Here is a 12,138-nt window from a genome sequence, read left to right on the forward strand (position 1 = left end):
GCCTGAGGTCTTCGAGGCGAAGTGATTGAATCCCAAAGCCTCAGTATCTTGGAAACCTGTACATTAGAGTAAGGCTTCCTGCATCGCTCTAATATGCAGATTTGCTAAAAAGTGATCCCGCCCAATCTCCTCACGAGATTGCATTGAATCTCACAAGGCATTGCGAGCCGGGTGAATCCTGGGAGCGGGGTCTCCCGGCTTTCACCGGCCATGCTGCGCCGTAGCAAGATGCTTTTCTGGCGCAATGTGGCCAAAGGATCGTGCCTTATGATTCTATGAATACATCCGGTAACTTATCCAGAAAACACAGTGCAAGAGCCAGAGAGAGAGAGAGAGAGAGAGAGAGAGATACGAACATACAAATTAAGACCAGCAGGAGGCCACTCGGCCCCTTGAACTTGCCCCACCATCCAATACGATCATGGCTGATCGGATTGCAACCTCAACCCCACATTCCTGTCACCAACACCCCCAATAACCTTGTTAATCAAAAATGTTTAAGACTCTGCTTCCACTGCCTTTTGAGGGGGAATCCCAGAGACTCATGACCCTCAAGAGAAAATATTTCTCCGCATCTCTGTCTTCAATGAGCGACTCCTTATTTTTAAATGTGACCCCAGTTCTAAATTCTCCCACAAGACGAAACATCCTCTCCACATCCACACTGTCAACATCCTCTCAGGATCTTAAAGGTTTGATCAAGTCGCCTCTCACTTTTCTAAACGCCAATGGATACAAACTTTCCCCAAGAGAATGTGCTCATTCCTTGTATTAGTCTAGTAAACCTTGTGTGAACAGCTTCCAATGCATTAACATCTTTCCTTTAATAAGAAGACCCTGTACTGCAAAAGGTACTCCAGATGTAGTCTCACTAGTGCCCATACAACTGAAGCATAACTTTGATACTTTTGTATTCAATTCCACTCACAAAAACATTCTATTAACTTTCCTGGAGAAAGAGAGAGAGACACACACACACACACACACACACACACAAAAATTGTATAGATAGAGAGAGAGTAGTTTGAGAGAAAGAGCTTAAAGCCAAACAGATAAACAGTACTGGCATTCTGACTGTCAGAAAAAGGTCAGTAAGTGACACTGCTTATGTGCAGGAGTGAATTGAACAATTAAACATCAGTGTAGGTTAATTTGTATTGTTCAAATTTCTAAATAGGTTTTTTTTTAAAAATGGACAAATGTGCCCATACAACACTCATATTTCTTACCTGCTGAGGTCTCTGGAATTGACTGGACATCTGCTTGTAGTCGATAGATCTTTGATCAGTTGTGAATTTTCCCAGAATGATTTTTGAGTTGCAAAGCAAAGAACAATTTGGACATTTTTCCTCTGGATTTGCTCCAATGATCCCTCATTCAAACAAACACTGATTGGATTTTGGAAGCTTTCGCAGTTAATGGTGATGAATCTAAGTAATTAGAGAACAATAACTGATATACAGGGTGAAGAAGCTTTCGATCAATCTGCCACTAATGCAGTACAATTCCATTTACTGAACCTCTTGGAGTTGGAGATTTGCACCTGGTTTTGAAACATCAGGAAAGATCACAATCTTCATAGCCATGGAAATCTACACCGGATATAGTTACAACTGCTAGCATTTTCTGAAAAATAAAAAATATGTAAAGTAATTAATCACATGGAGTCTACAACACAGAAACAGGCCATTCAGTCTAACTAGCCTATGCTGTACTAATGCTCCACAGGAACCCTCCTCCCAATTCTGGGTATGCATTTTGCACCTAGAGTTCCACTTGCGCCCATGGTGGAACCTCTTGCTAATAGTTGTGGGCATAATCTAAATGAGTGAGCATTTAGAAATGGTCGGGGTTTGTTACAAGTATATTGTCATCTGAATGTAAATACATATATTCCAGAACCAGGGCAAGCATTTAGGACTGACATTAATAGGAATGTCTTCATTCAGAGGGTGGTGAATCTTTGGAATTCTCTACCCCAGAGGGCTATGGAAGTTCAATCATTGAGTGTATTGAAGACAGAGATTGGTAGATTTCTAGATAATTAAAAGATATCAAGGTACATGATGTAGTGGTGTTCAGGTAGATGATCAGCCATGACCATATGAAGAGTGCAAGCTTGAGGGGCCTAATGGCCCTACTCCTGAACCTATTTCCTAAGGAAAAGATTATGAACTGAGAGTTAGTTCTCCTCCTTATCTAAGAACTTTCCATAGAGGGAGTGCAGCGTAGGTTCACCAGACCGATTCCTGGGATGGCAAGGATTGTCGTAAGAGGCGTGATCGGGCCAGTATTCACTGTAAATTTACAAGATTGAAGGGGGGTCTAATTGAAAGAGGTAATAAGTTCTGACAGGGTTGGACAGGCTGGATGCAGGGGTTATTTCCTCTGCCTGGTGATGGGGGGGGGGGGGGGGGGGGGGGGGGGGTGTCTACAACAAGGAATGGCAGTCGCAGGATATGGGGGTAGGCTATTCTAGGACCGAGATGAGGAGCAACCTCTTCACTCAGAATGGTGAACCTGCGAATCTCTACCATCGAAGGTGGTGGAGGCCAAGTCCCTGAATATCTACAGAAGAAGATGGAAAGAGAGATAGACTTCCAGGCTCCAAATGTAATCAAGGGGTATGGGGAGAGTGCAAGAAGTATAGTGTTGAGATAGAGGATCAACCGGTAACCAAGTAAAACACATTATTAACCAGAGTACAATAGATCAGCCACCTTTCCCTCATTTTACAGTCTACAGAGTTCCTTCCATATTAAGAGTTATTTGGTACAATAAAACTTTGGTTTCACAGTTTGAGGACACAGATCAGAAGAACATGATGTCCACTATAGGCCTCGAGTAGTTCAGAAATTCACAGATAGAGTTCACATTTTTCCAGTTAAACAGACAGATTTCTCCTTTTACAGCCTTTTCCCATTCCTGAACTAGTTGCTATGAGATGTGGAGCTAAGATGTCCCTCCCTTTTCTACCAGGAAGTAGCTTCTCTCGAGTCAGGTCGACACAATTGTAAAGACATTTGTACCAGACTGTGGCACTATACATTGAGAGTTGCTTTTCGTCCGGCTGAAGTGGGTTTATGATACAAGGATTCTGGTCTACACAATGTCGACATTTCCCCATCAACTCTTCTTTATAACCCCATTTTTCAAGAATCCATCTTCGGCACAGAGATTTGTCGTGAGTGAGTGCTGTTACATTACCATGATTGGTAATATGTTGTATTCTTTGTCTTTTCTTCCAGAATGACCCGATGTAGTGTTGACAAAGAATATACCAATCAAAAGATTGAAACAAAACTGATTTATTACCCTACTAATTATTATTATTTTTAAAAATTATTTTTATTCAAATTTTTATCAAAACATCATTTTTTGCATAACCATTAACAACATTTAACATAACAAAATAAATGTTAACCTTATATACAGAAAAAAACAATAATATGTAACATTCCTCCCCCCCCCCCCCTAGAAAGTCGCGGAACGACTGCCATCTCCGAGAGAACCCCGCCATGGACCCTCTCAAGGCAAACTTTATTTTCTCGAGGCTGAGAAACCCAGCCATGTCACTGACCCAAGTCTCCACACTCGGGGGCTTAGAGTCCCTCCACATTAAAAGGATCCGTCTCTGGGCTACCAGGGAGGCAAAGGCCAATACATCGGCCTCTTTCGCTTCCTGAACTCCCGGGTCGTCTAACACACCAAAGGTCGCTATCTCTGGACTCGGCACCACCCGAGTGTCCAAGATCTTGGACAATGCCTTAGCAAATCCCTGCCAGAATGCCTTAAGAGCCGGGCATGCCCAGAACATATGGACGTGATCTGCTGGGCTCCCACACAACTTGCACATTTATCCTCAACCCCAAAGAGCTTGCTCATCCTGGTTGCCGTCATGTGTGCCCGGTGGACCACCTAATAAGCTAAGCCTGGCACATGATGAAGAGGAATTGACCTGTTTAGGGGCATCCGTCCACAGACCCGCATCCAGCTCCCCATCTAGCTCCTCCTCCCATTACACTACTAATTAAATGAAGTTCAAACACTCTACTGAGCTACAGATGATAATTAAATGATATTGAATCTGTCTTCCAGATTCAATCTATCTAGTCACTAACTATGCTATGATCTACCCTCGTGCTATCTCTAATTAACATTCACTCTGCTCTAGGCTTCTCCTTGTGCTTTCACCATGCTTCTCCCAGAATTCCCAGAGTGGCTGTCTTAAATACAGAGAAGTAGTAGCGCCCTCCTAGTGTTTGATTTACACAAATGTTAATTATTAACCCTTCACTAACCTGACTATATACATATCATTACATGTGCTCATCAGGAAATTGGGCATATTTTGAGGCAAAGAATTTGAGCAAGCAATGGATTGCAGACCAACGCAAACACCACCAAAATACATATTTCATTCAATTCAATCCCATGCTGTATTGCGCACACGCTGGCTACATCCCCATTACAAACCGTACTCAAGTGGCCAAGCTATTGATTTGACCAGGCAGAGCTGGATTCTTAACGCTCAAGTTTTAAACCTTAATCTTACTTTTGATATTGCAAAAAGTGCTGATAGTTTTTGTTGCTATGCAGGGTCCCCATTTTTCATGTTAACCTCCCCCCCCCCCCCCCCCCTCACCCCCAGAAGTATGAAATGATACGTTTTCAGAGTACCATTATGCAGAGAGTGGGCGGGATTCTCCGAAATGGAGGCAGAGTGTCATTGCCGTCGTGAACACCGTCGCGTTCACGACGGCGCGAAACAGACACGGGCACTACCGGGGGCCAGCACGACGCTGGAGCGGTTCAAGCCGCTTCAGCCTCCCTTCCCGGCACCAACTGGGGACCTCGCCAACCCGCACTGGCGCTGCGCCAACCCACGCATTGTGCGGGGGACTTCCTCAATGTGCCGGCCCTGACGCAACATGGCGCGGGGGGTTCAGGGGCCGGCCGTGTAAACAAAAATAGGGCCGGGGGCTGAAGAGGCCGACCCGCCGATCGGTGGTCCCAGATCGCGGGCCAGACCCCAATGGAGGCCCCCTGTTGAAGGAGCCCCCCCCCCCAGGCCGACCCGCCGACCCTGTGCGCAGAGTTCCTGCCGGCTGCGAGCAGGTGTGGACGGCACCGGCGGGACTCTGCCGTTTCAGTGCGGCCACTCGGCCCATCAAGGCCGGAGAATCGGCGGCTCGGCCGCGATACGCCGGCCCGCCAAACGCTCCTCGGCGAATCGCGTGCCAGCGTCAGGGTGCGGTTGCGGCGATTCTCCGGCCCGAGGCTCGGAGAATCCCGCCCAGTATAATTAAAATGGTAAGATTTTGAAAAGAGATGAGCGGAGACACACCTTAGTGTGTTCATGTACACAAATACCTAAACTTGGCAGGACTAGATGATTAAAAAAACAAATGGGCCCACAGAATGTTTACAGTGCAGAAGGAGCTCATTCGGCCCATCGAGTCTGTTCGAGCCCTCTCCCTCTGAAAGATCAGTCCATCAAATCCCATTCCCCTGCCTTATCCTGTAATCTTGCACATTCTTTCTTTTCAGATAGTAATCCAATTCCCTTTGAATACCTCGATCAAACCTGTCTCCACCACCATCTCAGGAAGTTTTCTACGGACTCTAACCGCCCTCTGGTGGAAAGAAGTTTCTTCACATCCCTTTCAATCATTTCTTTTACCTATTACTTTGAATCTGTGCCCTCTGGTTCTTGATGCTCTCAAGAGGGAACAGTTTCTCACTATTTGCCCTGTCAGCAATGTGCTGGTCAAGGAGACACAGCCTGAGTGAGTGAGACACAGACAGAGTGAGAATTTGGTAATTTGGTGCAGTGAGGGTAACCAGGAAAGGCAAGTGGTTAATCTAATTTTGTTGTTTTTCAGTTAAAAGTGCAGTGTCGATTAGTGTCTGATTGGCTGAAGCTGCCCCCACCCTAATTGCTGAGAGGCAGTTATCTGGCAGTCACCCGAGGCCTGTTAAGGGGCACAAAGATACACATTGTATTCTTCTCTTTGAAGTTTAGTGTGAGTCATCCAAAAGTCTGTATAAAAGACAGACAGAAAGCGCACTTAGTAAGCATTGCGCTGGGTCAAGGAGACACAGCCTGAGTGAGTGAGAGAGACACAGACAGAGTGAGAATTTGGTAATTTGGTGCAGTGAGGTAACCAGGAAAGGTAAGTGGTTAATCTAATTTTGTTGTTTTTCAGTTAAAAGTGCAGTGTCGATTAGTGTCTGATTGGCTGAAGCTGCCCCCACCCTAATTGCTGAGAGGCAGTTATCTGAGGCCTGTTAAGGGGCACAAAGATACACATTGTATTCTTCTCTTTGAAGTTTTAGTGTGGGTCATCCTAAAGTCTGTATAAAAGACAGACAGAAAGCGCACTTAGTAAGCATTGCGCTGGTCAAGGAGACACAGCCTGAGTGAGTGAGACACAGACAGAGTGAGAATTTGGTAATTTGGTGCAGTGAGGTAACCAGGAAAGGAACAGTGATTTTGAAGATGATGATGGGTTCAGACAGAGTAAATGGAGGAAAAACAATATCTCTGATGAGTGAGTCAATAACAAAAGATCATAGATCTAAAATTACTGGTAAAAGATCTGGAGGGAGATGAGGAGAATTGTTTTCACGCAGAGTTGTCAGGATCCGAAACGCTCGACCTGAAAGGCAATGGAACCTGATTCCATAAATAATTTTAAAGAAAGTGCTGTAGAGGTTGTGGAGGCTGAGGAACTAACAGGGACATGGACCAAAAGCAAAGGCGTGGGACTAAGCGCAACTGCTCTTTCGTGGAACTAGCAGAAGGTGTCAAGTGGCTTCCTCAGTGCATTAGCTTTCTGATATTTTCTATTAGTCAGGTTGCTGCAATTGAACCTGTAACAAACCAAATTCTCTAACTGGTAATCCCCAAAATTCCACAAGAGGGAAACTGGTTCTTATGGATCACTTTCATCTGTATTGGGAATACCCAGAACCAAGAGCCCAACCTGGATACTGCTCTGTTGTAAGATTCGCTCTGCATTTTCCCAATTCATGAGAGGGAAAAGCTTCAAAAAGAGCCATTTGCAGGCCTTACAAAGTAGCAAGCAGGTGACAGAAGGGAAAGTAGATATGCAGATAGAGAGACCCGAGCCACTTAGTAAGAAGCAGTTTCCAGTAATTCCCCAGATCCGGCCCCTGACGCAGTATTACAGGAAGGTAACATTCCTTAGTGTTCCTAGAAACAACATTTTCGCTACTGAGCTGAATGGCTTTCTTAACTTGATCCTTCCCAATGGAAAATGTACACACCGAGTATGACAAAGTGATAAATATTTCATTGAATTTACAGTGCAGAGGAGGCCATTCGGCCCATCGGGTCTGCACCAGCCCTTGGAAAGAGCATCCTACGCCTCCACCCTATCCCCATAACGCCACTTAACCTTTTGGACACTAAGGGCAATTTAGCGTGGCCAATCCATCTAACCTGCACATCTTTGGACTGTGGGAGGAAACTGGAGCACCCGGAGGAAATCCACGCAGACACGGTGAGAAAGTGCAAACTCTACACAGTCACCGAGGCAGAATTGAACCTGGGACTCTGTAGCTGTGATGCAGCAGTGTTAACCACTGTGCCGCCCCATTTATCAGACAATATTGACTGAAGACAATGGGTGCCTGACTCAAGAGACTAGAGTGCTACCCACTGAGGCGCAGCTGGAACGGATACCAGAGTCTGAATGCATCCAGGAGTGGCTGCAGTGAGCATGCTGACTTGTTCTTGTACCATTGTGCATGACAATCTGCTCTTACAATGACCACTTGACAACTCGGCAATGGAAGTGAAAGTGAGGGGGGTCAGCTGTGTTAGCCGAATCCACCAAATCTGCACATCTTTGACTGCGTGAGGAAACCAGAGCACCCGCAGACTCCATTTGACTTGCAAACTCCACACAGACAGTCAACCAAGGTCGGAATTGAACCCAGATCCTGGCGCCAAGAGGCAGCAGTACTAACCATTGTCCCACCGTGCCACCTATCCCTCGTGAGCTGGCCAATGTTTATTGTGAAAACATGATAAAAAGATAAGATGATCTGGTCATTAACCCACTGCTGTGTGTGGAGTCTTGCAGTGCACAAATTGGCTGTTGCATTTCCAACATTATAAAGAATGCTTCATTGCTTGTAAAAGCCTTTCTAGATAGCCAATGGTGAAAAGCATTTGCAATACCTCAGATGCCAGTATTCTGTTTAAGTGCCATTGTGTGCACCTCTAGTCTTACTCATCTCATTCAGTAAGTCAATGATAACCAAGGTCATTAATACTTGAAAAGTTTTGGCATCATGTCTTTCGAATTCCCTCCCACAGAGCCCAGGTCTGATAATGTCAAACTCCATCTCCTGGAGTTTAGAAGAGTAAGAGGTAACCTGATAGAAACATGTAAGATCCTGAGGGGGCATGGACAGGCTGGATGTGGAGAGATGTTTCCTCTTGTGGAGAATCTCGAACGAGAGTCACTCTTTAAAAATAAGGGGTCACCCATTTAAGATAGACGAGGAGAAGTTTTCTCAGAGTTGCGAGACTCTGGAACTCTCTCACTCAAACAGCAGTGAAAGCCGACTCTTTGAATATTATTAAGGTGAGGTAAATAAATTCTTCAAGGGGGTGAAAGGCCAGGGTAAGTGTAAATGTGAAGCTGAGGTTACAGTCAGAACACCGTGATCTTATTTACTGGCGAAGGAGTCTACTGGTGAAGCGAACAACACAGGATTACCGGTGTGCCAAACAGCATAAGTAGGTGGCACAGTGGTTAGCACTGCTGTCTCACGGCGCTGAGGGCCCAGGTTCGAATGCCGGCTCTGGGTCACTGTGTTGGAGTTTGCACATTCTCCAGTGTCAGCATGGGTTTCGTCCACACAACCCAAAGATGTGCAGGGTAGATGGATTGGCCACGCTAAATTGCCCCTTAGTTGGAAAAAAATAATTGGGTACTCAAATTATATTAAAAAAACAGCATAAGCAGCAAGTGATAAACAGAGCTAAGCAATCTCACAACTAATGGGTCAGAACCAGCTCTGCAATCCTGCCATATCCAGTCGTGACTGGTGGTGGACAATTACACGACTCACTGGAGGTGGTGGCTCCACAAATATCCCCATCCTCAATGATGGAGGAGCCAGCACCTATGTGCAAAAGACAAGGCTGAAGCATTTGCAATAATCTTCAGCCAGAAGTGGATGATCCGTTTTGGTCTCCTCCTCCGGAGGTCTCCAGCATCACAGATACCAGTCTTCAGCCAATTAAATTCACGCCACATGATACCAACAAACAGCTGAAGGGCACTGAGGCAAAGGCTATGGGCCCTGACTATATTCCAGCAATAGTACTGACGAATTGTGCTCCAGAACTTGCTGCATCCCTAGCCAAGCTGTTCCAGTACAGCTACAACACTGGCATCTACCCGGCAATGTGGAAATTGCCCAGTTATGTCCTGGACACAAAGCAGGACAAATCAATACGGCCAATTACCGCCTGTCTACTGTCAATCATCAGTAAAGTGATGGAAAGGGTCATCAACGGTGCTTTCAAGCGACACTTACTTAGCAATAACCTGCTGACGGACACTCAGTTTGGTTCCGCCAGGATCACTCAGCTCCTCAGTTCATTACAGCCTTGGTTCAACATGGTCAAAAAAGAGCTGAACTCCAGAGGTGAGGGTGACAGTGACTGCACTTGACATCAAGGTGGCATTTAATCAAGGAGCCCTAACAAAATTAGAGTCAAAGTCAATCAGGAGGAAAACTCTCCGCTGGTTGTGTCATCCTAGCACGAAGAAAAATGCTTGGAGGTCAATCATCTCAGCTCCAAGACATCACTGCAGGAGTTCCTCAGGGTAGTGTCCCAGGCCCAACCATCTTCAGCTGCTTCATCAATGACCTCCTTTCCATCATAAGGTCAGAAGTGGGGATGTTTACGGATGCCTGCACAATGTTCAGCACCATTCGCAACTCCTCAGATAATGAAGCAGTCCATGTCCAAATTCAGCAAGACCTGGACAATATCCAGGTTTGGGCTGACAAGTGGCAAGTTACCAGGGGTGGTACCAGGGGATTGGAGAGTGGCGAATGTCGTGCCCCTGTTCAAAAAAGGGACTAGGGATAACCCTTGGGAATATAGGCCAGTTAGTCTTACTGCGGTGGTAGGCAAAGTCATGGAAAGGGTACTGAAGGATAGGATTTCTGAGCATCTGGAAAGACACTGCTTGATTAGTGATAGTCAGCACGGATTTGTGAGGGGTAGGTCTTGCCTTAGAAGTCTTATTGAATTCTTTTGAGGAGGTGACAAGCACGTGGATGAAGGTAAAGCAGTGAATGTAGTGTACATGGATTTTAGTAAGATATTTGATAGGTTCCCATGGTAGGGCTTCTGCAGAAAGTAAGGAGGCATGGGATAGTGGGAAATTTGGCCAGTTCGATAACGAACTGGCTAACCGATAGAAGTCAGAGAGTGGGACTTCCGGTGCGGCGATGACCAGCTAGGTCGCACGTTTCGGCAGCTCCCGGTGAAATGGACTTTTGGGCTCTTGATAGGAGCCAACGGCAATTTTGACGGCTAAAACACTGTGCGGTAAACCAGAAGGGAATCCCCCTGGATACGGATGGAAAAGGAGGAGAGAAAGTTGCAGGATTGCAGTGGATCCTTTAGAACAGCGGCAAGGAAGGCAAGCAAAACCAAGATGATGGTCGGAGGTGGCAGTTTAACATGGGGCCACTGAACAACAAGAGTTCTTGAAATGCTGTGTGGAAGAGCTCAAAAAGGAAATGAAGAAGAGCTGTTGGCCCGATACTACAGGCGATCGAAGGGCTAAAGGAGGAACAAAAGACCCAGGAGCGGGAGCTTCGGGTCGTGAAGGCAAAGGCAGCCGAGAATGAGGACGACATACAGGGCCTGGTGGTGAAGACGGAGATGCATGAGGCACATCAGAAACAATGTGTGGAAAGGTTGGAGGCACTGGAGAACAATGCAAGGAGGAACAACCTGAGGATTCTTGGTCTTCCTTGAGGTGCGGAGGGGAGCGGACGTCGGGGCATATGTGAGCCGATGCTGCACTCGTTAATGGGAGCGGAGGCCCCGGCGGGTCTGTTGGAGGTGGAGGGAGCATACCGTAGTGATGGCGCGAGGACCGAGAGCAGGAGAAATTCCCAGAGCCATAGTGGTGAGATTCCTCCGTTTAAGATAGAGAAATGGTCCTTAGATGGGCAAAGAAAACTTGGAGCAGTAAATGGGAGAACGCGGTGATCCGCGTTTATCAAGACTGGAGTGCGGAGTGGCGAGAAGGAGGGTGAGCTTTAATCGGGCCAGGCGGTGCTTCATAAAAAGAAGATAAAATTTGGAATGCTGCAACCGCAAGACTGTGGGTCACATATCGAGGAAGGCACCACTACTTTGAGACGGCGGATGAAGCGTGGACTTTTATTGTGGAAGAAAAACTGGAATGAGCGGGTTATTAAAAAGAACGTTTGAACAAAGTGGTGGGGCGAATGCGGGGGGCGAAGAGGGGGGTTAAAAAGGGGGAAGGGGGGGAAAGAGGAGTTTTATGTACTAATCCTGCGATGTGGTAACTTTTCTCTCTTCCACAGGTGGTGATGGGGAGGAGGGGAGGTGGAGGAGATGAGGCGTTGGCCATTGGGGGCCGGGCCAAGGGAGAAGCGCGGGCTTGGTTCCCGCGCTATGATAACCATGGCGGAATAGAGAAGCAGGAAGGAGGGGGCTTCGCACGGCGCGAGCCGAGGTCACGGGGGGGAAGCAGAGGTCGGCCAGAGTTTGCTGACTTCTGGGAGCAACATGGGGGGGAGTAATTACGCTAGCGGGGGATCTAGCGGGGGGGGGGGGGGGGGGGAGGGGGGAATTACTGGGTTGCTGCTGCTGGGGAGAGAGGGGAGCTGGTATGGGAGGGGATGGGCGGGGGGCACCGCCTGGGGGAGATACAGCTGCGTGGGAACCGGGTGAGGAGCTGGAAAAAGGGGATGGCTAATCGACAAGGGGGGGGGGGTAGGAAGCCCCCAACTCGGCTGATCACGTGGAACGTGAGAGGGCTGAACGGGCCGATAAAGAGGGCACGGGTACTCGCACACCTTAAGAACTTAAGGCAGATG

At 47.0% G+C, this 12,138-nt stretch overlaps 1 protein-coding gene across 7 annotated transcripts in view; it reads right to left on the bottom strand.

Moving 5' to 3' along the window:
- cep68 (centrosomal protein 68) overlaps positions 1–12,138 on the bottom strand; it is a 57,257-nt gene that overhangs the window by 21,317 nt on the left and 23,802 nt on the right. For 6 of the 7 annotated variants that reach the window (XM_072507016.1, XM_072506962.1, XM_072506988.1 and 3 more), the window contains exon 2: positions 1,230–1,626. In XM_072507016.1, coding sequence (XP_072363117.1) covers positions 1,230–1,259 — 30 coding nt within the window. In that variant the 5' untranslated portion in view covers positions 1,260–1,626. The remainder of the gene's footprint in view (positions 1–1,229; positions 1,627–12,138) is intronic. The other variant, XM_072506998.1, reaches the window with a different exon arrangement.

The sequence above is a fragment of the Scyliorhinus torazame genome, chromosome 1, assembly GCF_047496885.1.
Source record: "Scyliorhinus torazame isolate Kashiwa2021f chromosome 1, sScyTor2.1, whole genome shotgun sequence".
Taxonomy (NCBI): domain Eukaryota; kingdom Metazoa; phylum Chordata; class Chondrichthyes; order Carcharhiniformes; family Scyliorhinidae; genus Scyliorhinus; species Scyliorhinus torazame.